Source organism: Martes martes, assembly GCF_963455335.1.
Source record: "Martes martes genome assembly, chromosome: 9".
Lineage (NCBI taxonomy): Eukaryota > Metazoa > Chordata > Mammalia > Carnivora > Mustelidae > Martes > Martes martes.
The window spans coordinates 58,167,428-58,195,384 of record NC_137896.1 but is presented as its reverse complement, the minus strand read 5'-3'; the positions used below and the strand labels follow the sequence as shown (position 1 = coordinate 58,195,384).

The 27,957-nt window shown below is 40.4% G+C and overlaps 1 protein-coding gene across 32 annotated transcripts in view; it reads left to right on the top strand.

Moving 5' to 3' along the window:
• Window positions 1–27,957, top strand: part of MAP4K4 (mitogen-activated protein kinase kinase kinase kinase 4) — a 192,504-nt gene that overhangs the window by 146,662 nt on the left and 17,885 nt on the right. For 2 of the 32 annotated variants that reach the window (XM_080814785.1, XM_080814774.1), the window contains exons 13-25: window positions 4,606–4,767; window positions 7,620–7,706; window positions 8,286–8,498; window positions 9,459–9,620; window positions 12,224–12,457; window positions 13,409–13,515; window positions 15,022–15,173; window positions 15,856–15,953; window positions 17,834–18,009; window positions 18,509–18,629; window positions 19,696–19,887; window positions 21,950–22,067; window positions 22,392–22,562. In XM_080814785.1, coding sequence (XP_080670911.1) covers window positions 4,606–4,767; window positions 7,620–7,706; window positions 8,286–8,498; window positions 9,459–9,620; window positions 12,224–12,457; window positions 13,409–13,515; window positions 15,022–15,173; window positions 15,856–15,953; window positions 17,834–18,009; window positions 18,509–18,629; window positions 19,696–19,887; window positions 21,950–22,067; window positions 22,392–22,562 — 1,993 coding nt within the window. The remainder of the gene's footprint in view (window positions 1–4,605; window positions 4,768–7,619; window positions 7,707–8,285; window positions 8,499–9,458; window positions 9,621–12,223; window positions 12,458–13,408; window positions 13,516–15,021; window positions 15,174–15,855; window positions 15,954–17,833; window positions 18,010–18,508; window positions 18,630–19,695; window positions 19,888–21,949; window positions 22,068–22,391; window positions 22,563–27,957) is intronic. The other 30 variants (XM_080814776.1, XM_080814775.1, XM_080814802.1 and 27 more) reach the window with 23 other exon arrangements.

The window sequence follows — 27,957 nt, the reverse complement described above, 5'->3', positions numbered from 1 at the left end:
TTGTGATCTCAGGCTCGTCAAACTGAGCCCTGAGTGAGCGTGGAGCCCATTTGAGATTCTCTCCCTCTGCCCACCCCTCCATGCACTCTCTCGCCCTGCCCCCAAGTAAATAAAATCTTTAAAAAATTTTAAAATGTAGATAAAGTGGAAAAAGCTATTTGTAAGATTACTTAAAGTGTGCCTGTTGTTAGCATTTAGTTAGATTTCCTACTGGACTGGGAGCCCTGCCATTTCCTGAGACTTGGGGTGACAACAGCTGAGGAGAGGGGAGATGACAAGTGGGTCCTGGGGGAATGGGTGGCCTAAGATCACACTTTCACTTAGTGGATTGGGCAGGCAGTGGCTCCAGGTGAGAGGGCTGGCACGTGGAAAGCCAGCTCTGATCCAGGTTCTCTGCTTCTCTGCCGCAGCTTCCCCTTGTTTCCTCTGGAGACATGGGAAATTTTGAATCTCGAGGCTGGTTTGAGTTGGATGCTAGACTGTGTCTGGCTGCCAGCTGTGTGGTCATTGAGTGGCAGGCAGCTGGTTGTTTCTCCCAGACCAGGACTCCCATTGAAGTTGTTTCCCCTCCTGGCTCTCTGGAGGAGTCCATGCGCATAACAGCCAAAGTGTCAGCAGAGCTAGGGATGGCTTTGCTTTGAAATTAAAGAAAAAAAGTTTAATAATAAGAGGAAAAAGCAAGTGCAGCCTGTGGCTTTTCTTTCTGTTACATGATACCGTGGGTTTAAATGGGGACCTGCACTTCAACATCATATCTGAAAATAGAATGTTTACTTGTCTGCATGGTATATAAGGAAATGGCAGTAAGCACATCTCTAAGGCTGTTGTGGGTCTGTGTCTCTGTGGTCATGCGGCATTGCTTAGAACATTGCAGTGGCTTGGAAGGGTCTTTAATCATATATCAATCCCATTAGTAAAAGATACCAAAGGCGTAAATCTGATAGAGATACATCTATTTATATACTCTTGCACTGAGTATATATATTATAGAACATGCAAAAAGAGCTATTTTAAAAGGGTGAGCTACAAATAAGAGTAAATAAAAGTTCACTGTTTTCTTTTCCTAGACCTCCATTTATTGTCTTGCTCACTTTTAGAGACTGCTGATGTAGAGACCCATCATCTTAGTTCTTTTTTTTTTCTTTTTTAAGATTTTATTTATTTGACAGACAGGCATCACAGGCAGGCAGAGAGAGAGGAGGAAGCAGGCTCCCCGCCAAGCAGAGAGCCCAATGCGGCGCTCGATCCTAGGACCCTGAGATCATGACCTGAGCTGAAGGCAGAGGCTTTAACCCGCTGAGCCACCCAGGCACCCCATCATCTTAGTTCTTTACTTCTTTTCTTCTCTCTCGTAATCTTGCTATGTCAGGGCACTCTCCCCAGGGTGATGTGGTGGGCAAGGAAGGGTAAAGTCCAGGTCTTCTGAAGAGGAATGATTCTCTTAAAGTTCATTGCTTATGAGACCTCTATAAAATTTTTTCTCACCATAGACACTAACTTTTAACTTAAAAAAATTGCACACTCCACACCATCATGATTGCTGATATAGTCTCTCTCCCTCCTACCCCCACCTCACATACCTCTGTCCTGACAAGTCAGAAAATAGGCTCAGGGAGAGAACTTGGCTTGTACCAGGGAAGCAGAGTCAGGACCACAACGCCTGTTCCTTGAGTCATTTCAGTTCTTTTTCTAGGATTCCATGGAGGACTACAACTTCTCAAAGGACCCCTCTAACCCATTTTGGCTTCTTTGTTGTCTAGAAGTTGTAAAATTCAGTGTCCATGTATAAAGTTTTTTGCTTTTTCTGACCTGTTTGTATTAATTTGATTTACTTGGAACCTGAATTCTCAGAAGCTAAGGTTTTAAGGGTGTAGGCACTGCTTCCCTTTCTTCTTGTTTCCCTTTACTTCATTCTCCTGTTTTCCTTTTGTCTGACCAACTTGGAAGAAAATTGTGTACATACCCTATTAGTTTTCTGTCCAGCTTTGTTGTGATTGTGGGTTCTTTCTTTCATCCAGAGGTGGGTCCCTTCTTGCCTGGCCTGCCAGGTGGTTGGTAAACCAGTGTATTCTAGCAAGTCATTTCTCTTTTGTAAACCTAATTGTTGCCAGTCTTGCCCATGATTGTTCTCAGAACTAAGCAGTGCTGAGTTTCTCCATAAAAATCATAGAGTACATGAAACCATGGTCACTCCTCAGGATGGAGGCTTCCACAGAACTTCCACGTAAACCTCTTCAAGGAAAACATACCATATCAAGCGTTCAAAGTGATTGAATGAGATTCTTAACATTTTAGGTTTATCAGGAGGCTTTTTGTTTTGAATGTCTTTGTATTCAACAGAAAAGTTCAGAAGCCAGGAATACCTGAAGGAATTAAATAATTTCCATTTAAAGCAAAGCAACCTATTTCCCAATTGGCAAAACATAATTATTTTTATTACCAACATTAGAAAAATGGTTGTGTTCTTAGCTACTGTATATTTGTTGTAAGTGATTTACTGGCAAAAAACCACTCACTTCTTTTTGCTCCCATATAGAGAAGGCAAAAGATATAAAATAGAAGAGCTAACTTAATTTGCTTTGAACACTGCTTGGTTGAGATTCTCCTATTTCTTACCTCAAGTTTCTGTGTTTTGTTGCTCATGAAGTCCTGGGGCTGGGGGAAATGGTTTTCTTTGTTTTATTTTCTGGTAGCTAGTTTTGAAAAAGAAAGACCTTTCTCCCAGGGGTGCAGGGCAGTGCATGGGGCCTGGTGCTCTGATTGCAAGCTGCACCATTGCAGTAGAGAAAGGCCTCTGTACAAAAAGCCTTGCTCCCAAGTCCTTTGGCACGTAGGCCATTGCTCTCTGTTGTCCTCCCTAGATTTGATTTTGAATAGGGTCCTCTTTTTCTCTTATTTTAAGATTTAAAAAAAAAGTACAAAGGCATTAAGCCAGCAAATGACAGACAAGTGCACTGTATGGGGCATTGTAGGTGTTTGAATTTCATAAAGATGCCTTGGCCATTTAAGTTGTAATTTCTAAACAGACAGGAACTCGGTTCTTTTTATGACCCCACCCCCACCCATGGGAAATAGGTGCATTTTTGTGCATTGAATTCTAAGTGCAGACAGTGTGGGGAAAAAAATTAAACAAAGAAATGTATGAAATAAGAGGAAGGTGAGCCAAAAGCTGATTCGGGACTGTATTGAGAGTAATGATGATGTAGTACTCAGCTGAGAGAGGCCAGGTACCAAATAATCCTCTCTGTCCAGGGGTTCCCCACATAAGACGTTTCTGTACATTTCTCAGGAAATCATTTTAAGCATCTGCCTTCAGAATGAATGTTTGTGGCAGGAATGGGAGGGAACCCAGGAGGAATACTGAAACTATAATAAATACCTACTTTTATACCCAAACTTTCTTTCTTAATAATCTCAGTATCACATTAAAGTTTGTGGTAATAATATCAGCTTCCTGTGTCGTAAGAAATTTGGTGGCGGTATATTCTTCAGAGCTTTGTGGCCCAACACAGTAGCCACTAGCCACATGTGGCTATTTAAACTTAAATTAAACTTCATTGAAATAAAATTGAAAACTAAGTTCCCCAGTTGTACTAGTCACATTTCAAGTACTCAATAGCAATGTGTGGCCGCTGGGTACTCTATTGAATAGTACTGAGGCAGAGCATTTTCATCATCCCAGAGAATCTGTTGGATGGCCAGCTAGAGGCTAATGTTTTTCATATTTGTGAGAAGAAGTGGTTAATTTTATGCTTTATGCTGTGGAAGTGCTTTATTGGCAGATGTCTGGGGCCAGATGAGACAAGCAGCCAGACAAGTGCCCAGTGTGTCCCAGTGTTCTCTTCTGTGGGGTTCTATAGGATAGCCTGAATTAGAAAAGGCTGTTGGAGTGAGTCTGGTGATTAGTAGCACCATTCTCCCTGTTGGTAGGATGCATGATTGTGTCTTGTTAGTACTATAGGTGTTAGAGGCAGAGTGGCCCTTCCATCTGGGGCCTTGCTTGCTGGGTGACACTGAGCAAGTCACTTAATTCTTCTGAACCTTTTTTCTCATTTGTAAAGTAGGAGTGAAATACCTACTTCCTAGGTTTGTTATGAGAATTACATTAGATAGTGGAAATGGAGTAAAGAATATTAGACACCTGGCACAGTACAAGACACATAGTAAGCATGCATGATGCCATAGCAGTCCTTAGTAATAATTTCTTATCCTTGTTGATGTCCCTTTCTCTTCTTCCTGATATATGCTTTCTTTCTTTTTCTTCTTTTTAATTATTTCTCCTCTTTCTTTGCTCTACTTCTGTTTTCCTTTATTCCCTTGTCATCTTAGGCCCTGTGTAATTCTGTTAGTGGTATGCAAGAATAAAGAATTTCCTGTCCCTTGGTTGCTCTAATACAGTGAAGAACGGGGAATATCAAAATGGAACCAAACTGTGTAAAGATTCACAGAAATAAACGACTTTTGACCAGTATTTATGAGGATGCTAGTACATAGGGGCCAAGGGAAATAACTGGCCAGTTAGCACCTACCTGTAACTGGTCAGCAGACTGTCATATGAGCTGTAGGGGGAAGATCCCTGCTGATTACATATCTTCACTCTCCTAGCAACAAAGGAGAGAGCGGGAAGCTAGAAGGCAGCAAGAACGTGAGCAGCGAAGGAGGGAACAAGAAGAGAAGAGGCGTCTGGAGGAACTGGAGAGAAGACGGAAAGAAGAAGAAGAGAGGAGGCGGGCAGAAGAAGAAAAGAGGAGAGTTGAAAGAGAACAGGTTAGTTCATAAAAGAATGTTACATGCATGAATCTTTGAGGGTTGTTGCGTAGTAGAATTGGGGGATTTGGGGCAAAAAGTACACAGACGTCTGCGCACGCACAACAAACACATTCAGGACTTCAGAGGTTTCAGAATGCTGAAGCACAGGTGGAAGCACAGCAATAAATTAAGTCTCATCTTTAAAAAAAAGATGGATAAATCTTTCCATTTAGAAACCTGGAAAGCAGTTGAGTGGTCTCCAAACAGTGTGATACCCGAAAGTTTTTTGAGTATGTCTTCTTGGGTTTGGCTTAAATGCTTTGAACGCTAAATATCTGGATGATAATTAGCCTTTTCTTCAGTGAAATTAAAAACCAACCACAAGAGATGTTTGAAGTATCCAATAGCTGAGTATTGTAATAAACATTTTTGCATATAATGCAGTGTGTTTCTCTGTAGCATTAGAAAAACTATTAACATTGTGGTTTTGTTTAGCCAAGAAAGATCATTTGTGTTTTGGTAATACTTAGAACATTTTATTGATGCCAGCTATAGTTGTCTTTTTGAATTTCTGTTCCCTGAACACCTGTGCAAATAAAACCGGACTGTGCTTTTGTGTCTCTTTTTGTTATCCGTGTGAGCCCCTCAGAGCCTCCTCATCTCTCACATCTTTTTGAATTGATCATTATTTGTTACAAGGTTTGGGTAAAGGAAAAAAGATATGATTGGGGACTGATTTAAATAATACTTGAAATTCCTAGTTAAAATACTTACAAACAATGGTATTAACTTCCAAAGTTGATTATTCAACCAGTGTCTTTGATACTAATCATATGCTTCAGATTCTCTGCATGTTTACCAGTTCTTCGTAAGAATTTAAGTGATATGTTCTATTTGTTACCTAACTGATATTCTTTGCCAGTTGACCGTGGTATGTTTTGGGGTTTGTTGTTGTTGTTTTGGGTTTTTTCCACATTGTAATTTTTATCTGGGGACTGCAAAGGTGAATAAAAGTGAGCTTTTAAAAATTAAATGTCCTAAAAAAAAATGTAAATGTCCTAGGGATAATTCTTGCAATTTGACGGTATGAGAGTTAAACTTAATCTTAATCTTAATCTTTAATGTTCTAATGGCAGTCATTAGCTTTTGTGTACAGCAATACTCTTCACCTCTTCTTAAAAAAAAATAGCATCAAAGGAGTTTCATTCTACTTTCCTTATTCTTTTGCAAAATAGCCCCCTTATTAACAGTGCTGTGAGAAAGGTGTCAATTCTGCATTACATGTGCATGTTTGTGTACATACATAATTGTATTCTGTGTGCTTGTTATATGTTAGGACTTTTGTGATTTGGATAGATGTGAATTTCCTGGTTGTCCTTGTGTTTTGAAGGCAAAAAACCCCAACTGTGCTAATTTGATCTTCCAAGTTATGGTTCTGTTCTGTCTAGTTCAAAGAAGAGATGGGTTGGAATTCAGATTCCTTTCTCGGCCATTGCAGGGGAAGGCCACATGTCAAGCTAGGGCAGTGTTTGGCATAGCATGTGCCATGGAGGTTTAGACTAATAGGCATGGGGCTTGGAACCCAGGTTGGAATCAGATTGGCTTTTTGGGGCAAAATTTATTTTGTAAGATAAAGGTTTCTAAGGAAATATGTATGTCATGATTTGTGTTATACACCATTCTCTCAACCGGAATTGTTGGTGAAGTAAAACTTCTCTCCAGCCCAGATATATGACTGTTTTTATTTTAAAGTATGTGCCATAGTCAGCATTAGACACTGTAAAGACATAATCTGAATTTCAGAATACAATGTCTCATAGATCCTTTAGTCTCCTCCCCTTTAGGGAGTAGTTGGCTTTTTTCCCTGTTGATAAGGGAGGAAACTTCTCGTTTGTATTTCAAAGTTGTTTTATGACTGAGTCTTATTTAAGCCTCACTAAAATCTTGAGAGTTGCAAGAAATATTCTTGATATTCATTTCTCAAATGAGGAGACTGAGAAAATCAGAGGGCTTTCGAGAGGTCCTAGATAAGGGTCTCTTGATGTCCTAGCCCCTTAAATATGCCTGCAACTTCAAGGTTGGATTTCTCCTCTTTACATATTTTGGGTATGTTTACCTGTTTTCATTGTTGCAGAGACTTGTTCTCTTCCCTTGAAAATAGGCTTCCCCTACCCGTACCCCCTTACCCCCGAGAGAGAGAGAGAGAGAGAGAGAGAGAGACACACACACACACACACACACTCACTCTCTCTCTCTCTCTCTCTCTCTGTCATAGTCCCATCGTGAAGAGCCTGGGCCTGTTCATTTATGAGAAATCACCTGCATCTGTTGTCTACAGACCATGCATGGCTTTTCAAATTAGTCATTCTCTGTACCTTCTGTGTCATCAGAGGAAACACAAATCATGTTTGTTCTCTTTTAATATTAAACAGGTTTCGGTTTGGGGTTTTAAAAATTGGCAGTCCATGCTACTTATAAATAATGACTATAAGAACCATCTGGGGCAATGTGAATCCTCTGGTTTATCTAATTAAACTCTTGATATCTCTGGAGTCTTCTGTCCTTAAGAGGAATATCATGGTCCTTTGAAATCTCACATTTGTGTTTAACAGTGGTGTTCTAACAGAAAAATTTTCAGATACCTTTGTGTATATCAATGGAGTGTATATCATCATTTGTTAGACTCTTTAGATCTTGGCCAATTTGAAGATCTTGGGGAAAATCCTTCGCCATACACTTTGTAATAAACTCATCACTAAGCGAATCACCACTGAAGACCATTGGGGCAAATGGTTCTTGGTGCTCCATTCAGGTGGTTCTGATGCTTTCCTTTTGGATAAATTGATTGCTGGGTAATTTCTGTGTGACAGGAGTATATCAGGCGACAGCTAGAAGAGGAGCAGCGGCACTTGGAAATCCTTCAGCAGCAGCTGCTCCAGGAGCAGGCCATGTTACTGGTAACGCCCTGTATCTGTCTTGTTTTGTAGCATTAGGGCTTATTTATCTATCCCTCCCCTGAGCTTTGGGCAGAGCTGTGGTGATCACCAGACCATTTTGGTTAGTGCTGTGGACTGACAGGCTCAAATGGAGACGTCCTCTGTGGTCATGCTACTTTGGGCAACTTTTCAAGGTGGCTTCTATATATTTACTTATTTCCTGTTAAAGAGTTAACTGTTCTCTTTGGTAGATAGCAAGGTTTTGAATAGAACTTGGCATTCGGTGAACAAACTAGAATGCTAAGGGCTGAAAGTTAAAATCACATGCCATAGGATTTTTGTCTAGTATATTCTTTCTTTTGAAACCACCGAAACCAGCTTTTAATTGAATTCTCTCTCTGTCCAGTGATATTATGGTTAGCAACAAGCTGTCAGATTTTTCCACAGGTAATACGCTATTTAAAATCCCAGTCATTTTGCTCTGTTATCAAACAAGGGGGACAAAGGGCATTCTGTTTGTAAAAAGTTGAGACTGAATCCAGAGAAGAGGCGAGCTCTGCAGTGTCCCATAGATTTAGTGTTCTCCTCTCCCTCTCCAAGGAGTGCCGATGGCGGGAGATGGAGGAGCACCGGCAGGCAGAGAGGCTCCAGAGGCAGTTGCAACAAGAACAAGCATATCTCCTGTCTCTACAGCATGACCACAGGAGGCCGCACCCGCAGCAGCAGCAGCCACCGCAACAGGAAAGGAGCAAGCCAAGCTATCACGCTCCGGAGCCTAAGCCCCACTATGAGCCCGCTGACAGAGCTCGAGAGGTATTTTCTTTCCTTTGTTGCTTAAACATTGATCCGGTGTCGATTATTCCCTAGAAAGTAATAGGATAATGCTTAGGAACTGTGTAATATTAAGACTAGAATGGGACAGAGACTAATTATGAGCCACTGTCTTGGTTTTCTGGCTGAGAAATGGTGGTTCAGAAAAGTGAAAGGACACTTGCCCAAGGTCTCTTATCTGCTTAGTGTTTTTTCTATAGACGACTAGAATGCCTCTGTTAATAAATCACTGATGAATTAGACACCAAAAGGAGAAAAGATTGTATGGCAGAATCATACTTAGAATGTAAACAAAGGGAATGGTGGAAACCACAATGAAAATAAAGTGTAGCCCAGTAGCCCTGTAGCCCAGTTTACTAACTTTTCAAAGACTGTGATTTGTTACTGAATTGACACATTTGGGCACCCAGAGCCTCACGGTAAGGATGTGGCGAAGCAGTAACTGTTCTGGAATACTAGGAATACAGGGAACTGGGCAGCTTCTAGAGTGTGTTTAAACCTGGCCTATAGGTGGCATCCTTCTACCATGTCTCACCCTCACAGAGAGTAGCATCTAGAAACAAGTGTTCTGCCTATTCTGGAATGCCTTTATTTTTGGTAGGATGAAATGTGCTTTGACTTCCTGATGATAATCTTTTAATCTGTTGGTTAAGTTGGTTGTGACATTAGTTTGTTTTTTTTCTTTTTCCTAGTTTGTCATCATGTACAATCTAAGAATTCTTGGCCAGGAGGCTTTAAAAGCTTAATTTTTATTTTCATAAGTATTTCTTTATCTCAAATCAAATTTTAGCCCCATTTTATTTGTCCCCTCTCTTTTTAAGCCACCCCTGTCTTGGAGAAAACAGAAAAATTCTTTCTAGGATCCTTCCACTTTCAGGCTTTCTTTGGATCTCTGCTTTTCCCTACTAACACTGAGTTATGTCTTCTAATTCTCTGATGCAGGTGGAAGATAGATTTAGGAAAACTAACCACAGCTCCCCTGAAGCCCAGTCTAAGCAGACAGGCAGAGTATTGGAGCCACCAGTGCCTTCCAGATCAGAGTCTTTTTCCAATGGCAACTCCGAGTCTGTGCATCCTGCCCTGCAGAGACCAGCTGAGCCACAGGTAGCAACAGCCAGGTGGCTGTGGGCCAAGGAGACTCACACCATAGCTCACTAAGCCATGGGCCTGCTTGTAATGTTTACAGTTTGGTTTGTTACCACATTTAGAAAGAAAAGAGATGAGCAGAAGTGATTTTTGATTAATGTACAGGCAAAATACCCTCAGTTGATAGAGAAAAGAAGGATTTTTTTTGGTTTGTTTTAAGATTTTTGTTGTTCTTACTAAGAGTATCTAGATTCAGTGATTTCTTCTTTTAATCTTTTTGTCTTCCCTAGCTCAGATGTTCATAAACAAGTGCCTCCTTTCTCTAATACAAAAATTTTCCAGTTTAGGTTTTAGAATATTAGTACCATAAGTACATAGAGGGAGAATCATAAGCTTTGGTCCTTGGCTCCTGGCCAGTTCCATGAGTGAGCTTTAGAAAACCAGTGTCTGCCCTGAAATTACATGTAGAATTTCTTGGTTTTATCCAACTGTGCATATTTTTCTGGGAAGAGGGCCTTTTATTAGATTCTCAAAAGGTTCAAGATCCAAAAGAAGATATGCTCTAATAGATTAAGTGTACATTTCCCTGAAGTAGGTCAGGGTAAAGGTCATGACCTCTCATTGGGTTAGCCACAGCATTCTGCGTAGTTTAGGTGAGGGAGAACCCCCTGGGCTGAGTACTGTGTGGTTAAAAGAGAGCATCCTGTACTGTCCAGAGAAGGAAGGCAACAGTGGGGCTGTTGAATCTGAAAGATCCTTAAAACACGGATTGCCATTTTCTTACTGAAAATAAGTGACTTTCAGATATTTTGCTCCTTGAAGCTGTGTGATCCAGAGTATTGGGAACAAGTTCTTAAGCCTGAGTTTACCAGTTACTGATGTTTGCAAATGTTAGGGGATAAAAGTTCATATTCTTGTGATAGAAGTAGCTGTGGTGTTCTGAAAAACTAATCCAAGTGAGGATTTGAACATGCTTTAAGATAAATAATCCCAGTGTGGAGGAGTTGTTAAAAAAGGGGGGGAAAAAGAACCAGACCTAAGAAAAGGGCATGTTTATGGGGGTGGGGGGCTTTGAGGGGCAGGGAGATATTTATATGGGGTCAGCAGTTTCTTGATTTGCAAAAGAGCTAGCCCACAAGCCAGAGAGCGAGGAAAGTGACACAGAGGAGAGGGAAGAGAGACTGGCAGACTAGGTTTGACAGCACTTGTAAGAAGGGTCCAGGACTGAGATCTTTATTCTGCAAGTCAAAGTTACCGCAGATAGAAATTTTTATCTGTTTGGCCATGAACAGGTTGAAAAATAGGAATTCCCAAATTATGTAGGCTACTTTTATATTAATTAACTAATGTAGTGCCTAGAGATAGTCTGTCTCCCTTTTCCTCCTTCTACCGAAAGCTGCTTTGGGCTGAAACCTCTACTTAAAAAAACATTCTTTGAGGAGACTAGGATTCTTATTTTGAAGCCCATTTTTTATTATAGTTACAGATAATACTTTCAGTTTCACATTTTTCCCCCTGAAAATTTTAAGCACTTTAGCGATCCGAGATTATTCCATTCTGAGATTATTCTACCAATAAGTAGAATTTGTGACTCTCCCAGAAGCAATAGAAATCATGACCTGGGACTTACTCTGAATCTTGCATTTGGAAAGGTAGAACCAGTTGTGGTTTGGTATTTTTAGTTTTCATTAAATATGTTGATATAATGGTAACATAGCTAGAATTTTGTAAATTGCAATCTCTAACACTTACTTTAAAATAACAAAATGCAATAAAGAAGATACAGACTATTTCAGAGATTGCTTTATCAATTGAATAAGCAACCAGATTAACTCAGGTGACAAGTAGTTGTCCTGTTTTTTCAGTTGTCAAGTAGAAGGCATATAGTCCAGTAGCAGTAAGGAGAGGGAATGATAGTATTGAATATTCCAGAGAAACCAAAATTTCTTTATTCATAACTACTGTGAACATGTATAGAGATTTCTAAGGTTTGAGTGTTTTATTTAGGACTTGGGAGAAGAAAGCAGCAAAATTGAGGGTGTATTTGAAAAGTTGGCTGTTTTTAAGTTGTATTACTGTAGTCTGCCAACATACAAGGGGTTTGTCTTTGCTCATGAAATGTGTTGTTCTCTGGTTATTTGGTGTGAAACCTTATGCTGCCAGGTGCCATAAGAATGGATAGCTAGGTCTGCATGAATGGCAGTGTCTGTCTTGTGATTTTACTTTCGTCCTTCTCTCTCTCTCTCTCTCTCTGCCTGTCAACTCTGCTTTGACATGGATGTGCATGGAGCACGTTGTCCTCCCTTTTAGGATCAGAGATCTACGAGGGGTTTTTTTGCTTTGTTTTGTTTTGTTTCATTAATCTTCAGGTTTACTGCTATCTGTAATGTTAGTCTGGATATTAAGAGTTTTCTTTATAAATGTACATTTGCTTTTTTCTATATATTGTGTTCCTCAGACTGTTTCTTCACTTAGAAGTATAACTGTTCTACTGCTTGGCTTACCTAGGACTGTATTGCCCCTGTTTGCCTTCCCCCGCTTCTTGGTTTGGATTTGGTATTGACCGGAAAAGCGTTTTATGCGGAACGCATTGAATGTTTTGTGTTTTGTTTTCTTGTAAGGTACAGTGGTCCCACCTGGCATCTCTCAAGAACAATGTTTCCCCTGTCTCGCGATCCCATTCCTTCAGTGACCCTTCTCCTCCCAAATTTGCACACCACCATCTTCGCTCTCAGGACCCATGTCCACCTTCCCGCAGTGAGGTGCTAAGTCAGAGTTCTGACTCTAAGTCGGAGGTACCTGACCCCACCCAAAAGGCTTGGTCTAGATCAGACAGTGACGAGGTGCCTCCAAGGGTAAGAAGCAGAAAGACAGATGTGTGCTGCTTTTTTCCTTTTTGTTATTTTTTTTTAAAAATTATTTATTTTAACTAAGGGTATGGTGACTTCACCAGAATGAAGGGGCAATGAAACTTCAAAGGAACTTTTTACAGTGGGAAAAGTTCCATAGTTATGCAGTTATATTCAGTCAACAGCCAGTTAGCTTTTTTATGGTGGTTGTTAACTCTATACTTAAACACAAAGTAACAGAATAATATATGAGTAAGTCTATAAAGAATATACTCCTAGAATAAAAAGAATCAAAATATATTTTGGCGGTTGTCTTAAGCATTTATACAAAAGCTACAAATTATTTTGCAATATTAATGAATATCAAAATTTTCAGAAAAGGTTCTTTTAAGGAAAATTTTGCATTGAAAATTCCAAAAAAAATTTTTTTTTCTTTTTAAAATTGAGGGATTTTTGGTTTTCTTTAAAATTTTTTGTGTTTTGTTTTGGTAATTATTTAATGTGGTAAAATTAAACAAAAGGCACATTTTCATTTCGTTTATTTTCCCTCCACTTGGAATTTGCTTCCTCTGAATATTTTCTTGCTTCCTACCAGTCTTTGTTTCCTACTGATCCATTTGTAGACCATTGTTTGATTTCTTTGAGCTTATTTTCCTGATTCTCACATTATCTCAGCAAAATGCTTTTGTATGTCCCCTGCCACAAAGCTTCAGTCCAAACATCATTTGAATGTTACAGAAGCATAGAAAGGCTGTTTGTCCTGGCTCCTTTGATGCCTTTGACTAAATTTTCTCTATTGTATTATATCAGTGGAGGGCAGAGAAGAATCAGGGATGGCGGGGATAGTGATAGTAAGGCTCACATAAGTAGGAATGTTCTAAAAATATGTTTTGGTAGGAAAATCTTTTTTCTTCTCATATTTTCAATAATTTAATTGCTGTGTTTTTCTACCCAAAGGTTCCTGTGAGGACAACGTCTCGTTCCCCTGTTCTGTCCCGTCGGGATTCCCCACTGCAAGGCAGTGGACAGCAAAATAGCCAAGCCGGTCAAAGAAACTCCACCAGGTAAGAGAAGAGGGAAGCTTAAGAACAGGTTTACTGCACAGCATATTATATCATGTTCATTTTCATAAAAATGTTCGTAAACATGGAATGTCTGAGGTAAAGAGATGGTCACTTTATAAAAGAAAAACTGCCAGAAAATCCATTATCGTGAATAACAGCAAACTGGTCTCTAGTAAAAAGAGAGTTTGAATCCATTTGTGTATTTTAGCACTTTTAAAATGAAAACTCCCTGGCTCTGTAAGAGCAAGTGGATTAAACGGCAGGAAAGGCAAGGGAGAGATTAAGAGAATTGGAACCTGAGGAAGCTTGTCATCTAAAGGATGTCCCAAGTGCTCGGGACTGGTACAGAAAACACAAACAGGCTACTAAAGGAAAGTCAGTGGTTGACTTACAGTCTCTAATAAACTAGTGAATTAACCAAATAATATTTTTAGGTTGTAGATCTGTGTACTATCCAGTAGCTGTTAGCCACATGAAACTACTTAAATTTGAATTTAACTTAATTAAAATTCAATAAAATTTAAATTTCCTTAGCTATATTAAATTTGAATTTAGCTTAATTAAAATTCAGCAAAATTTAAAAGTTAATTTCCTTAGCTACACTAGTCACATTTCATGTGCTCAGTAGCCAAGCGCAGGCATGGCTACCATGTTATTACCAGTCAGCGATTGAACATTTTCATCCTATCAAGTGATTTCCATTGGCCAGTACCACCCTAGGGGAAAGAAGGAACACTATGTTGACTGTTTTGTACTTAATCATCACCGAACCTCTGAAATTAGCCTTTTGTACATGGAGCCTTGATATAATCGGAACACAAAGATGGATGACAGACCAGAAGCTGCAGAGAGCCTTCTTAGTCCTTAAATGATCAGGGTACACTGTGGGGTTCTCCTATGACTGACTGAGTCTGTGTATTAATTGTGATCTAACAAACTTGTGCTCTGGGTGCATCCACGGTCGGGGAGCATCATAGCCCCTTAATAACTGGGTTCATACAAAGGAGTATGCTGAGTAAGTGTTGGTTCTTAAAGGCATTGATTGACAGTGAGAGCAACAGCCTAGAAACAGCATAATTTATGTGTGATTATATAAGTGGAATTTTTAATATTAAGAAACTGAGTTTATAGCTGTGACAGGAATAGTAACATTTTTAGACTGAACAGTAGCATTTCTTGTCAGGTGTTAAAAAGATTTGGGGTCTGGCTAATGGTAGTCTGTTATTTAACATTTTTGATTTAAGCTTATCTGAGATATTTCATAGACCCAAAACTAATGTAACACTGTGTGTCAACTACAATTTGAAAAAGGATATCTGAGTAAAATCCATGAATGATGTCATTGTAACTTTTGATGAATTTAATGTTGAATGCTGTTTGTAGGCCATTTTTTTTCTCATTATACCTACATTGCAGAGACATTGCTGGACACATCATGCATCTGTTTATAATTTGATTCTACATCTTGGGATAATGCACTAGCTGTTCTCTCTTCTTTTCTAACAGCAGTATTGAGCCCAGGCTGCTGTGGGAGAGAGTGGAGAAGCTGGTGCCTAGGCCTGGCAGTGGCAGCTCCTCGGGGTCCAGCAACTCAGGATCCCAGCCTGGGTCCCATCCGGGGTCTCAGAGCGGCTCTGGGGAGCGCTTCAGAGTGAGATGTAGGATACCTTCGCTTTTCCCTTACCCCATTAATGATATTGGGCTATATGATCAGTATATTGGAGATCCTTTTTAATCCTGTATAAAGGCCTGTGGTTTTTTTCACAGCTGCGTATCACAAAACAGTGTTTCAGTGCAGGTTGCTAATGATAACCATAATTTTAATAATATAGAGTTCACTTGTTCACTTTTGAGAGCTCACACATGCCTAGCACTGTGAGCACATTATATGCATTATCTCATTTAATCCTTAAAAGAACTCCATGAGAGAGACAGAGAGAGAGATGTATTGTGTCTCCATTTTACAAATTAAAGCAACTGCGATTTAGTGAAGTAACTTGTCCAATAAGATTAGCTAAATGTCTGAGCTAGATTTGAACCCACTTCTTTCAGTATAGATTCCCATTAATGCTGTCATCATTATTAGTTATTTTCATCCTCAAAATAATAAGCTAATGAAAATTCCCTCTTTTATATTATTGACATAGTGTAACAAGGTATTGTGAAAACATGTTAAGCAGAGTCAGGTCTGTTTGTGGAGACCTGCCTTGAGCGGGGCTACCAGAAGTGGGCAGAAGAGAACAGGAGAGAAACAAAGGCTAGGTGGGCTAGGTCAGATTTGTGACATACTTCTCTGCGTTTATCTGTTTCTGCCCTTTTTGTCTTTCTTGAATTTCATAGCATCGTCCAAATCTGAAGGCTCTCCATCTCAGCGCCTAGAAAATGCAGTGAAAAAACCTGAAGAAAAGAAAGAAGTTTTCAGACCTCTCAAGCCCGCTGTAAGAATTTTACAAAATCAGTTTACTTATTCTAAGCTTAAGTGAGGTCTTTTTATTAAAAATACATAGTCGAGAGGCCCGCAGTCCTTTCTGTAGGGTTTCCCCCCTCTCCTGCCCCGCTCAGATTTGAGGAATTGGAGGGAATGCCGTGTCCTCGGACACATTTGTGCATACCCTGCCTCACTGCTTTAGTCATTTTTTTTTTTTAAGTACAAAAGAAAAAAAACCATTTTTATCTCTTTGTTCAACATTAACCTTGTATTCTTGATGAGTTGGACATTTACAAAACTGGTTTTTAGAGTAAATTTTTTTTATATCATCTTCTTTTTCAACTCACCTATTATTTAGATTCTGCCTTTTGGTACTGGGCGTGACAGTTGTGACTTCCTCATAGTTGGCCTTTAATCCTTGATGCGTTAACTGACCATGTAACTGTGCCCACTGTGGATTGAAAGCCTTTTGGAATTATGATTTTCTGCTTGAATTGATTCCTGTCCTTCCCCTCACTCCCCTTCTTTCTCCCATGCTTCCTTGTGCTGTGCGTTCTTCATCACTGATGGCTTCTCCGGCTCAATGAAACTGCTCCTGCACTCAAGGGCGAAGTGGTAAGCCCCATCTCTGGAAAATGCCACAGCAGAGCACCATTCCAACTGCCTCTTAAGCTTAGCTTGTAGTCCATCTGTATTTCTTTTCCTCCTTCAACTTGCCTTTTGCTTTTCTAGAACTCAAAAGTTCTAGCCTTCTGCTTTATCTTTTTTAACATAGAATTTGTTGCATATATTTATTATTACTACGTAGAACTTCTAAAAATAACTTCCTAAAAAGCCACAGTTGTAATCATGAAATAGTAACACTTAAGGTCTGATACACTGTTATTTCAGAGGCTCAACCACAAAGAAGAGCAGCGTATTCTTAACTATGGAGAACGAAACTCCTTTGGAACTGCTAAAAAGAAAAAGGAAAAATGACTACATAGCTTGCTTAAAAAAAAAAAAGTCATTACTTTCAAATATGTGATTCCCAGGTAGAAACCTTGGACTTCTGCATGAAAGCATAGAGTATACATAATAATGACAATGGAAAATTATATGTAGGTAAATTGAGTGTTAAAATATCTCATATGGAAGAATCATGGGAAATTAAGCTACTTTCGAATAATGTCTTTTAAAATAGATTTCCTTTCTGTCTCCTGTTTGTATTTGTTGGCAGTGTTGCAGGAAAACATGGGTCAGGTGGTGCCAGGGAGAAGTGCCTTACCTCCTGCCCACAGCAGCATGTGCTGCGTCCACTTTTTCACTTCCTGTGTCATGGACCTTCTTAGGAACGTGGCAAGTTGTTAACACTCCGTGAAGCCAGATATGAATAGTATACTCACTTTTTCACTTTTCGTAGGTTGGAAATTGTTAAAAGGTGGAATTAAAAATAACAAGTTCACCGACGAAAAACTTTCAGTCAGCCCAATTTAACTAGTATCTTGCTTCGTGGATAATCTCTTTGAAAGAAGACTTTGTTAAATAGGCAGACCTCCAAGGATTTTCCTTCACAACAATTCTTGATCTAGAATTTTATGTTAGGGTTTTTAAAAAGCACTATTAGCCTATCATAAGCAGATTATGTTTTTTATTGTTGTGAGATGGTACAACATTTTTTGCTTTTCATTTTTCCCCTTATCTTTTTACATTTTTTAGTCTTTTCTATCAAAAGCTTTAAGAGCTCACCTTCCTGTGATACTAGTAAATACGGAATAGTTTTACAAAATGGATGCCGTGGCTATTTTATCAATAATTAAAATGAAGATTGTCTTATAATTTGCTGTTTTCTTCCCACTGCCCCTGGCACACACCTCTTTGCCTTACTGTCTTTTCTGTCCTATGCGTTAGGATTTGACTGCACTGGCCAAAGAGCTTCGAGCAGTGGAAGATGTGCGACCACCACACAAAGTGACAGACTACTCCTCATCCAGTGAGGAGTCAGGAACGACAGATGAGGAAGACGATGATGTAGAACAAGAAGGGGCGGAGGAAGCCACCTCTGGACCAGAGGACACCAGAGCAGCGTCAGTCCTTGGTGTATTTTAGAGAGGCTGAGAGCGTCTCCACTGAACTTTCTTCCCATTTAGAAGCAGTTCTTTCTAAACCTATCCTGACTGTATGAACACTTAACCGTTGAGTTCTCTGGGCTTCAGCAGCAGGCAGCCTTTGTGTTCTTCCCCCTTCTCTTTGTCTGTGTGCACGTGTGTGTCAGTGCTTCTCCCCAGTACCCCAATGTGTGTTTTATTTTTTTTCCTTTTAATTTGAGGGTATGACAAAAGGGAAGTTTCAGTTTGGTTGGACCACGTTAACCATGAGAATTCACTCTAGATATTTTTGTTCAAAAGCAGACTATACTGACAGAAAGCCTTTGTCGAAGGGGAAGAACTAAGCATTTGTTTTCTTGGAGGAAACTCTCCCTGTAGCCTGATCTCGTCTTAGGCCTTTGGGAAGGTGAAAAATCTAAACAGGATGTTCTCAGCTCCTGGGATGATAGCCCTTCATTTCTGAATTTTGTCTCAATAGGTCGTCTCTGAATTTGAGCAATGGTGAAACAGAGTCGGTGAAAACCATGATTGTCCATGACGATGTAGAAAGTGAGCCAGCCATGACCCCATCCAAGGAGGGCACTCTCATCGTCCGCCAGGTACCTGTGTCTTCTCTCTGTTGTTAGAGGCAGAACTTCTCCTGTAGTCATTAACTCACTTGCTCATTCACTCACTCATGCTGTTTCTACATCATCATCTGTTTTCATGTTAACAAGACCCAGAGGGTAGAGTGTCGGGGGCTAGGGAGGCAGGTATGTGCTGCATGCCCAGAAGGTAGCTAGCAGTCTTCCACCCCACATCGCTGCTCCTCTGCATGTTTTGCGGCAGCCCTCATTTGAGCACCACGCTGATTCTCACAGTCTGTGTCTGAGTAGTAGAAAAGCCACAGGGAGTCCCTTCAGCAGGCTCGCAGAGCGAGGAGGCAGAGCCCAGTCTGGAGCAGAGCAGCCACAGAGGTTCTGCAAAGAGCTCCCAGCTGAGCGTCCACAGTGCTGTCACAGGAGCAGCCCTTAGGCAGGCGCAGTGGAAGAGCGGATGAGCCTCGTCAGTCATAGGAGGGCCTCTGGAGCAGAAGGGCTGGGAGGTCTCTCTTGCGTGTCTAAAACGTTCGTTTCCTCACTTGTTGAATATTAAATGTGTACCACCCCGATGTGCTCGGTTCGGATTGCTCAGCTTCACAACTGTCTGTTCATTTCTTAGCTTAGAAGACAGAGAAGTGGTGCGCTTCCCAGGACATAGAACAGGCGCCTTTCTAGTGTTGGACTTTTCCTGAGTGTGTTTCATGCAATGGCATTGCATTTGGATGGAAAGTGGGAAGAACATGGAAAAGACCAGGATTCAAAGAAGTGATAGGGTACTCTCAAGAGCTTTAGACAGGAACATTTTTAAAGGAAAAGAAAGGCGAGTGGTTTTGTTAACAACAGCTAGAGTGGCAGCTAACCCAGGTTAGGCAGTCACGCTCCAGTCCTGTGGCCACCAGATGAGGCACTTTGAATTGCATTCGGCGACTAAGTGTGAACAATTCCGACCAGTTTCCTATGGTCCTTCCTTGATTATTTAACGGAGTTTGAAAAGTCACACAGCACCTTTAAGGCAGTTATCAGTAGGGTCATAGGGAATTTCAGCAGCGCTTGAGCGAGACGAGTGTGCCTGTTTTTTCTACAGAGTACAGTTGACCAAAAGCGCGCCAGCCATCATGAGAGCAATGGCTTTGCCGGTCGCATTCACCTCTTGCCAGATCTCTTACAGCAAAGCCATTCCTCCTCCACTTCCTCCACCTCTTCCTCCCCATCCTCCAGCCAGCCGACACCCACCATGTCCCCACAGACACCCCAGGACAAGCTCACTACTAATGAGGTATGTCTCGCACCACAGCTGGCTGCTTTCCTAGGGTTCGACCAGCACTGCCTAGTAGCTAGTTTGCAGAGGAGACCTTTCCCACACCCCTCACCCCCTCCCTCCCCACCCGCTTTCTTCTGTCACCTACCCTTCTCCCCAACCCTAAGTAACATCTTTCAGATCTGCATACAAACCCCGTAACCCTAGATCAATGTCCCTTCAACTTGCCAGTTCACTGTTTCCTTTTCTCTAGATAAGTGTAGTTGCATGGCTTTCTTTATTCAGTTTATTTTTTTTAAGTCTAAATAAAATGATTGCTGTGTTCTTGGATCCATTATGTATTTGGCATGAAATTCTTGTAGTCGTTTGTGGAATCTGCCTTTTTCATTCTTTTTAACTGACAAGTAAAATATAGAAAAAATTTGATTAAGCAGACTTGGCCTTACCTGGACACACTTGTTATCCTCTACAGGAATCTCCTTCAAACAGGGCTGGATGGCTTTTTGTTTTTGATAGGGGGAGATTGTTGGTTGGTTAATCATTTGTTTTCACCAACCCTGTTAAAAGGACTTCTTTCCTTGAAATTCACAGAAAAGGCCAAATGGTTTTTAGGGAATTCTAGAAAATTAGGATGCTAAGAAGAGCAAAGGTCTGAGCATGCTTTTAATTTAAAATTTTGAACGGGAAATCCTCTGTGCTCGTTTGAAGGCTTGGCTGTTGGTGCTCAGTCTGGGTGCTAGGTGGGTGATGCTTTGCTCTTTGGAACAAGATTATTTCCCCCATGCAGTGACAGAGTCCACCTTGAGCACCCTGTACTAAATTAAACAAGTGGTTTGATTTCTTGGGAGGTTTGGTTTAAATGCATTTGGCTAACAGTTGAAGGAGGTTGAAAGTGGCACGTAGCTTCAGCCAATCTTGTTAATGTAAACATTTAACTGCCAGGCTGTCTCTACCTACTCTGATTTTGGTTCCCTTTTGAGAAAGAATCAGAATAATCCTCTCCCCCTGAGGAGTAGGGGCAAGTCAACTGCTTCTAAGGTGGGCTTGCATAAGATTGGCCATCGGATGGATTGGCCATTGATCATAGGACAGGGTGGGACGCTTGCCAGCAGACAGCTATGTCAAGTGGAAGGAGAGAGCCTGGGAGCCTAGGCAGGCTCGGGCTCTAGGACATGGCGACTTTTAGCTGCCTGTGGAGGGCGAGAAAGTTTTCAGGACTAAAAAGCACTTGATCGGAAGTGTTCTTTTTTCTCCAGTGATATATCCCACCTACACTCACTTTTCGCCTTATATTTATATTTAAACTTGGCTCCATTTTGCTCTGATGTACAGTATTTACTATAACCCTTAACTCACTAAACTGGCAAGTTTATTTTTCTGTTTGTTTTGTTTTTAATTGTCATTACATTTCCACTTAACAATTTGTTTCACTTTCTTTGTGTTTGCTTTTTATTTTTGTCTTAAATTACACTATTAACCAAAACACTAGTGCTCCTAAAAGAGCAAAAGTATGTGCCATATCTTGTCATTTGCACCTTTCACTGATGAGCCCCTGTTCGATACGGGTTTACTGATGATGCACCTAAATGGTGGTAGCCAAAGCTTCTGTAGCTTTCTGGCAAGAGGCTCATGTTAAAATGAGTAATACAAAGTCAGGATTTGCCAGTATTCCAACAGAGGTTAATTGGCCTTTTTTGGGCTGAAGAGTAAATTCAGAAATTGATGAACTGAGATAGACATTTCAAACCTCCTTTAGGAGTTTTTATTATAATTATTTAAAAAAAAAAAAAAAGCTAGGAGCACGAAGTATAGATTTTGTTGGTAGCTGGCAGCCTCCTGTCTCAGATGAGCAGTATATCTGAAAGGAGATGTAGTTCTTTTGGTGGTTCCAGGTTGAACAGCCTGTTGGTGGGGTGTGTTGTGCACATGCAGAGGCACCCCTGAGAGCATTTGGGGGAAATGATGCAGGAGGGATAGGGCTTTCTAGTGGGAAACCATGCAGTACAGAAGTGGATTGAAATGTTTTATGTTCAACTTTTTAATGTCATTTGTATTAATAAAATTGAAATTTACATTGCAGACTCAGTCCGCTAGTAGCACACTCCAGAAACACAAATCTTCCTCCTCCTTTACACCTTTTATAGACCCCAGATTACTACAGATTTCTCCATCTAGTGGGACAACAGTGACTTCTGTGGGTAAGTAAACTAGCAGCAAGAAAGCAGCTGACAAACAGGACTCGGTCACTTTGTGTCGCTCTTTCTGGTGGCTTAGGCATGGCTTGGTGGTTCTTTGCAGGCACAGACCTCGGATACAGAAACACCCATCCCGCTTGCATTGCCTTACTTGCAATGAGCTGCATAGTCGGTTTCCTTTTTCCATATACATTTCTTACAAATTTCTTTTCTTTGACAAAGAGTTGGTTTATAGCATATGAATATTCACTTGAGGTGTAGCAGGGGAGGGAGGCAGGTGCAGTGTTCGTGTGTGAAGAAAATAATTTTAAATGTACTGTGTTCTAGTGGGATTTTCCTGTGATGGGATGAGACCAGAAGCCATAAGGCAAGATCCTACCCGGAAGGGCTCAGTGGTCAATGTGAACCCCACCAACACTAGGCCACAGAGTGACACCCCGGAGATTCGTAAATATAAGAAGAGATTTAACTCCGAGATTTTGTGCGCTGCCTTATGGGGTAGGTATCTTACTGCTGCTACTGTGATGTCATCTTTTTATTTTCCTGAAGGGTGGACTGGTCTTTTAGAGAAGGTACTATTTTGGACAGTTTGGGGATTTTGTAAAGAGTTGTTGACAGAGAAGTTGGAAGACTTCCACGATGCTCACTCGTGTTACCTCCTGCAGAATCGTGTAGGTGCGTGTGCGGGCTTGCACTTGTTTCAGCCACCGGGTATTGGCATGAAGGACTGAGCTCCCATTCTTTGATGGAAAGCAAAAAGTAAAAAGATGAGAAGGACATTTGATTTGGTCTTTATTTATAGGGAGAATGAAGAAACATGTTGGATTGCTTTTTAAATGTTTCCATTGAACATTTTTTCCTTGCTCTTCATGACTTGGGCCTAACATGGAAATGAAGCTTTTAAAAGCAGTTTGCCATGGGCCAGAATGTGCAGAAGGAGACCGTAGCACGTCCTGTCCCTGTTCCATCTCCATGTTGGTGGTGCCGCCTCTTCACAGCTTACAACAGCATGAGAGACTATGCCTGAGGAGGGTGCCATGTGAGGACTCTGCCCTCTCTCATTCTGAGGCTAGCTTCTCTGTCTCCCCTGGGCCATCACTTTCCTCACTCCCACAGATAGACCGTCCTCTTGGCCTTACCTTGTCTTCCAGTCCCACACTTTGTTCTTGTTCTCCTCCTGCCTAAACTCTGAAATTTTTAGCAGAGATCCTATTTCTAGTTAGTTTCTTCCTCCCTTGAATGCAAGTACAAGTGGACAGAAGACATGCGATCCATTTTGGTTTGAGTGCATAGCAAATCGACCTCAGCGTGTTGTTTGTTGGAGTGTTCCTGATGGCCTCTGTGTCCCCAGTGACCAGATCAGCTCTGTCCAGATCAGCTCTGTCCATGTCCACCTTACCCTCACCCTCAACCCCAAACCTCTCTCAAGACTTGAGGCTGACGTGAGCGCCTCAGTGCTCACCTCCTAAACCTTGAGATGTTCCTCAGTCCTGCTGTTGAAGAGAGGTCTGTTACTTCTTGAAAGTTCCTCCTTGTCCACCTTTTAGACTTTTATCTGTCCGTTAACTTCTCTCCTCTCCCTTCCCCAGCTCCTGCGCAGCCTCCTCCCGAGAGGTCCAGGAGAGGCTTCTTCCCTTTGCAGACACACCTACTTTCTCTTTCACTCTTTGGGTTCTGGATTTCTGTCCTCGTCATCATGGAGTATCTTAAGTCCCACAAATTAACTTCATAGGCAAAGGTAACAGTAGCCACTTGGAGGGGATTACTGAGATCACAAAAGGCAGCTGTCACCGTGTTGTCACCGCACAGCACTGTGAAGTATTGCTCTGGGAATGCAAGTTGTGATCACATCACAGGGTTGAATTCCACTGTGTTTGTTCTTTCTGAAGGCCCTCCGTGGGAGAGTATATATCATCAAAATTTCTATAAAATATATTCTATATTTCATGTAGAAATTATGTTAATTCTTTTGAAATTGCTGAAGTAATTTTTATCTAGAATATTTGCACCTAGTAGCAGTCTTACACTGATATATATTCCTCTACTGTCCTACAAAGTGTTGGACCCTGTTTTGTGCCATTAACTGATTTTTTTTTTCACTAAAATCCTTCTTTTTCCTAATTAACTTCTCTAATACCTCAGGGAAGAGTGTATCTCCAGCTTGTGTTTTTAAAAATGTAATGGAACTTCCATTTTGACAGTATGTGGAAAGGAAAGATAGGCAGATGACATAAAGTTGAAATCTCTTTCTGTAAATTGGTATATTTGAATTGTTCCTTGGCTTGGGGCACATTGATGGTGGGTTTCCTTAAACTGCCTGTAATAGCTAAGCTAAAAAGTAAGTCAGAAAAATAAGCCTTTTAAGTTAAGTTTAAAAATAAGCCTCTCAGAGATTTAGACCTAGAAAAGTTAAAACTTGTACTGTAAGAGTGATAGACCAACAAGGGGAGAAAATTCAGAGGACACTATAGTATTACTTTGAAATGGTGACACATTTGAAGTCTGCTAATCAGTGTTAGATAGGTTAGATGGATTTTTTGTGTGCCTTCTGCAGAACATGCTAGCTTCAAGCATTCTTTTTTAATCATGTTATGTAACTGAATTTTGTTTTATTAGTTGCTATATATTTATTACATTTTTGTAATAAGACCATTTTCCCAATTGTAGTCAGAATTATTTTAACACATATTTCGAACATCATTTTTCCCACTCCTTTTTTTTTTTTTTAAATAAAATCTCTGCACTCAACATCCAGCTCAAACCTACAATCCCGAGATCGAGAGTCACATGCTCTACCAACTGAGCCAGCCAGGTACCCCAGTTCCCACTCTTAATAGTAAACTGTCTGCAGTTTACTACAGAGCTTTGCCTGAAATATCATCATAAAATTTAAAGGAAACTTTAAATCACATGTTATAGAGCTCTTAGCCATTTTCCCTATCTACCTATACCAGATTCATATGAATAGAATTGCAATGTCTAGTACAACTTATCTTTGAGCTATTAGCATTTAAAGTTTAATTATATCTAACAGTTGAAAGGTTTAAAAAGCGTATTTATAAAAGGTTATTGCAGTATGCAACTTAGTTTTTTTCATAGGCCCGTAATTTCCAAGGTGGTTATTCCAGTGACTGTTAATATTCCTTTGACTGCTAACACTTAGTACTTTTACAAAATTACACTGTTCTTGAAAGTATATAATGAAGAATTACAAGGAGTGTAAGTGCCAAAATACATGCATTTTTGTGTGTTTATGAGTAGACTTTTTCAGCTTTGTCTTTTATTCCCTTTTTAATTCATTACTGTAAAATCTTGATTGATGTTTGGATGCTGTTTATTTTTGGAAACCACAAATAATAGATTTCAAGGCTCATACTTTTGGTAGTTATTACCAGATTTTTGACACGGACTTTTTCAGCTACTTGATACTGAAGATTGAGAAAATACTGAAATCTACACAAAATGGAACCTTTAAAATGGACTCTTATGTGTAAACACCTCTGTCAGTTAATGTTTTTCTGCTTCAAATAACTGTGAAGCTAGTTAGAATTATCTCACATTGGTATATGGAGAGAAAACACTAAGAATAATGTCCTGTTGTAGTTCTACATCTGATAGGGAGGTAGTCACAATATGGCCAACCTCAAAAGTAAAATGATATGAAAATGAGTGGAGCATTACATAAACATTAATTTCTCCTACAGTGATGATAAGTGAGTTTTTAAATTGGGCTGTAGTTTTTTACTTAGCATTCAGTCATTATCTGATGTGTGTGATATTTCTATTAAAAAAGAACTTTTTTGTGGAAAACGTGATGACTTGTAAGCCTTGAAGTGTAAGACTGTGAGCCCTAGTTCAAAGCCACAATGTTATCTGGTGAATAAAATATCAGTATCAATCATAGCTGCACTGGCTGTTAGGATGATCACTAGTCTCCTGTGACTATTTACACGTAAATGGATTAAAGTAGAAAATTGAGTTCTTCAGTTGCACTAGCCATGTTTCAAGTGCTCAGGAGCCACATGTGACCATGGGCTAACATGTCAGACATCAAAGTACAATGTTGTGTTGGACAAGGCTGGTCTGAATGGCACGTTCTAAAAATCTTAATTATAGGTGATAGAGGGAGCTATATGCGTTCATAAGTCTTTCTCCTTATCTGTCCAAATGATCATATTTTGAGGGTTTTATTTACTTTTAAGGATCACTCTAGATGGGTAGTGAATACTCAAAATTTTTGTCTTTTCCCGAAAATTCGAGAGGCTTCCCTCAAATTTTCAGAAGCCGTTTCATAGTATGCCAGGCACTAACAAGTTCTCACTACCGTCATACTAGCTGGAAAGCAGCTGTGATTTGGTGGAAGTGTGTGTGGGGAGCACAGACAGGGATACTCTCATAAAACTTAGACTGTTTCCACAAGGGCAGGATGGAAACCTGCATCATATGCCTAATAGATTTTTTTTAATGGGGGTTTTTCAGGTCACATTATTACTGGAAACTGTAGGTGTCTAGAATTTATGAGGACCTCATTACATGTTTTATGTTTTTTGAGGACTCCAGGGATTGTGTTTTGTTAGCTTAGAGCTTACAGTGCTTTGGCATATTGGTAACTGTTGCCCTAGTGAGCCTGGCACTCTGTTAGTTGGTAAAGTTTTTATTTGAGTTTGAATGGTGGTGATAGTAACTGCATATGTAAATTCCAGGTTCCAAAGCTTCCCCAAGATCCCAAAAGTTGCTTCCAGTTTCTTCAGAAGAATTGGCTTGGGTAGATACTGTCCTTCAGGTGTTGGGGTTTCACTTGCTTAATACAGAACCATCACAGAGCTAGCTGAGCAGGGGGGTTGGGAGGGTGTTTCCTTGTTACCTTCACAGTTGCTCATTGGAAGTGTTCTGGAAGTAGGGTGTGTGTGTGTCTGCGTGTGTGTGTCTGTGTAATAAAACTTGGATCTTGTGATTTAGGAAATACATGCTACTCTTTCCTGTCTTTCCATCTACCTGAAACTATTGATTGAGCGGTTCATAAAAGCACAGATACTTTATTCCTGTCTCTGAGTTTATTAGCCAGTTTAGGGAATCAGTGCAAACATGTATGTGCCTGATTGTGTGGAAGTATAAGGTGATCTGTCCTACATGTTACAAATTTGGTTTAGAAAGTGAAGGTTATAGACTAAGGAAACAAGGTATTTAGGGAAATAAGGGAGTAATAAAGAGAGAAAAGTAAGTTGGTTCAGGGTACAGAGAGATCTGAGTGCCAAATTGAGGCTTTTATACCCTCCTATAGAGAGTGTATAGTTTGGAAAATATGGTAGGACCTAATGAGTATTGTAAGAAGATTAGGATCATTTTGATTGCTGCTATGAGAAAGTAGAGGGACTGTGTTAAAGTCTCTGTCCATCGGTTACAAGGTGGCCAGTGCCTCAAGTAGGTGGGAGCAGAGGAAAGGGAAAGGAAAGAGGTCTCTGGTTCTGTTGGTCAGTTTGGTTGGTTGTGTGGAGCAGGTAGTAGTGCTGTTACAGGAAGGGCAAACGTTGAGAAGTTGGTCTCAGTAGAAATTTACAGCAAGTAGAAAAGCAGCTGGGTATGGAATTAGGAGTTGATGGTTCTGAGGTGCTCCTCCAGCAGACAGACAGCAAAAGAGATACCTGTGTTTAAGAAGCAGAGAAGGTGCGTGCAAACCAGGAAGGAGACTCAGAGCAGCTGGAGAGTGGGAAGACCATGGCATCTCAGAGAGAAGCCAGAAGTGCTTCCCATGGGACGGTCACGGTATTTTAATAGTCCCAAGAAGTTTAGGGGCAGAGGACTGAGTCCCATCGTTTCTTTTCTGATGATGACTGAGAATGGTCTTTAAGAAAACCTTAAGGTGAGTAGTGGATCAGTCATAAACTGGTAAGGA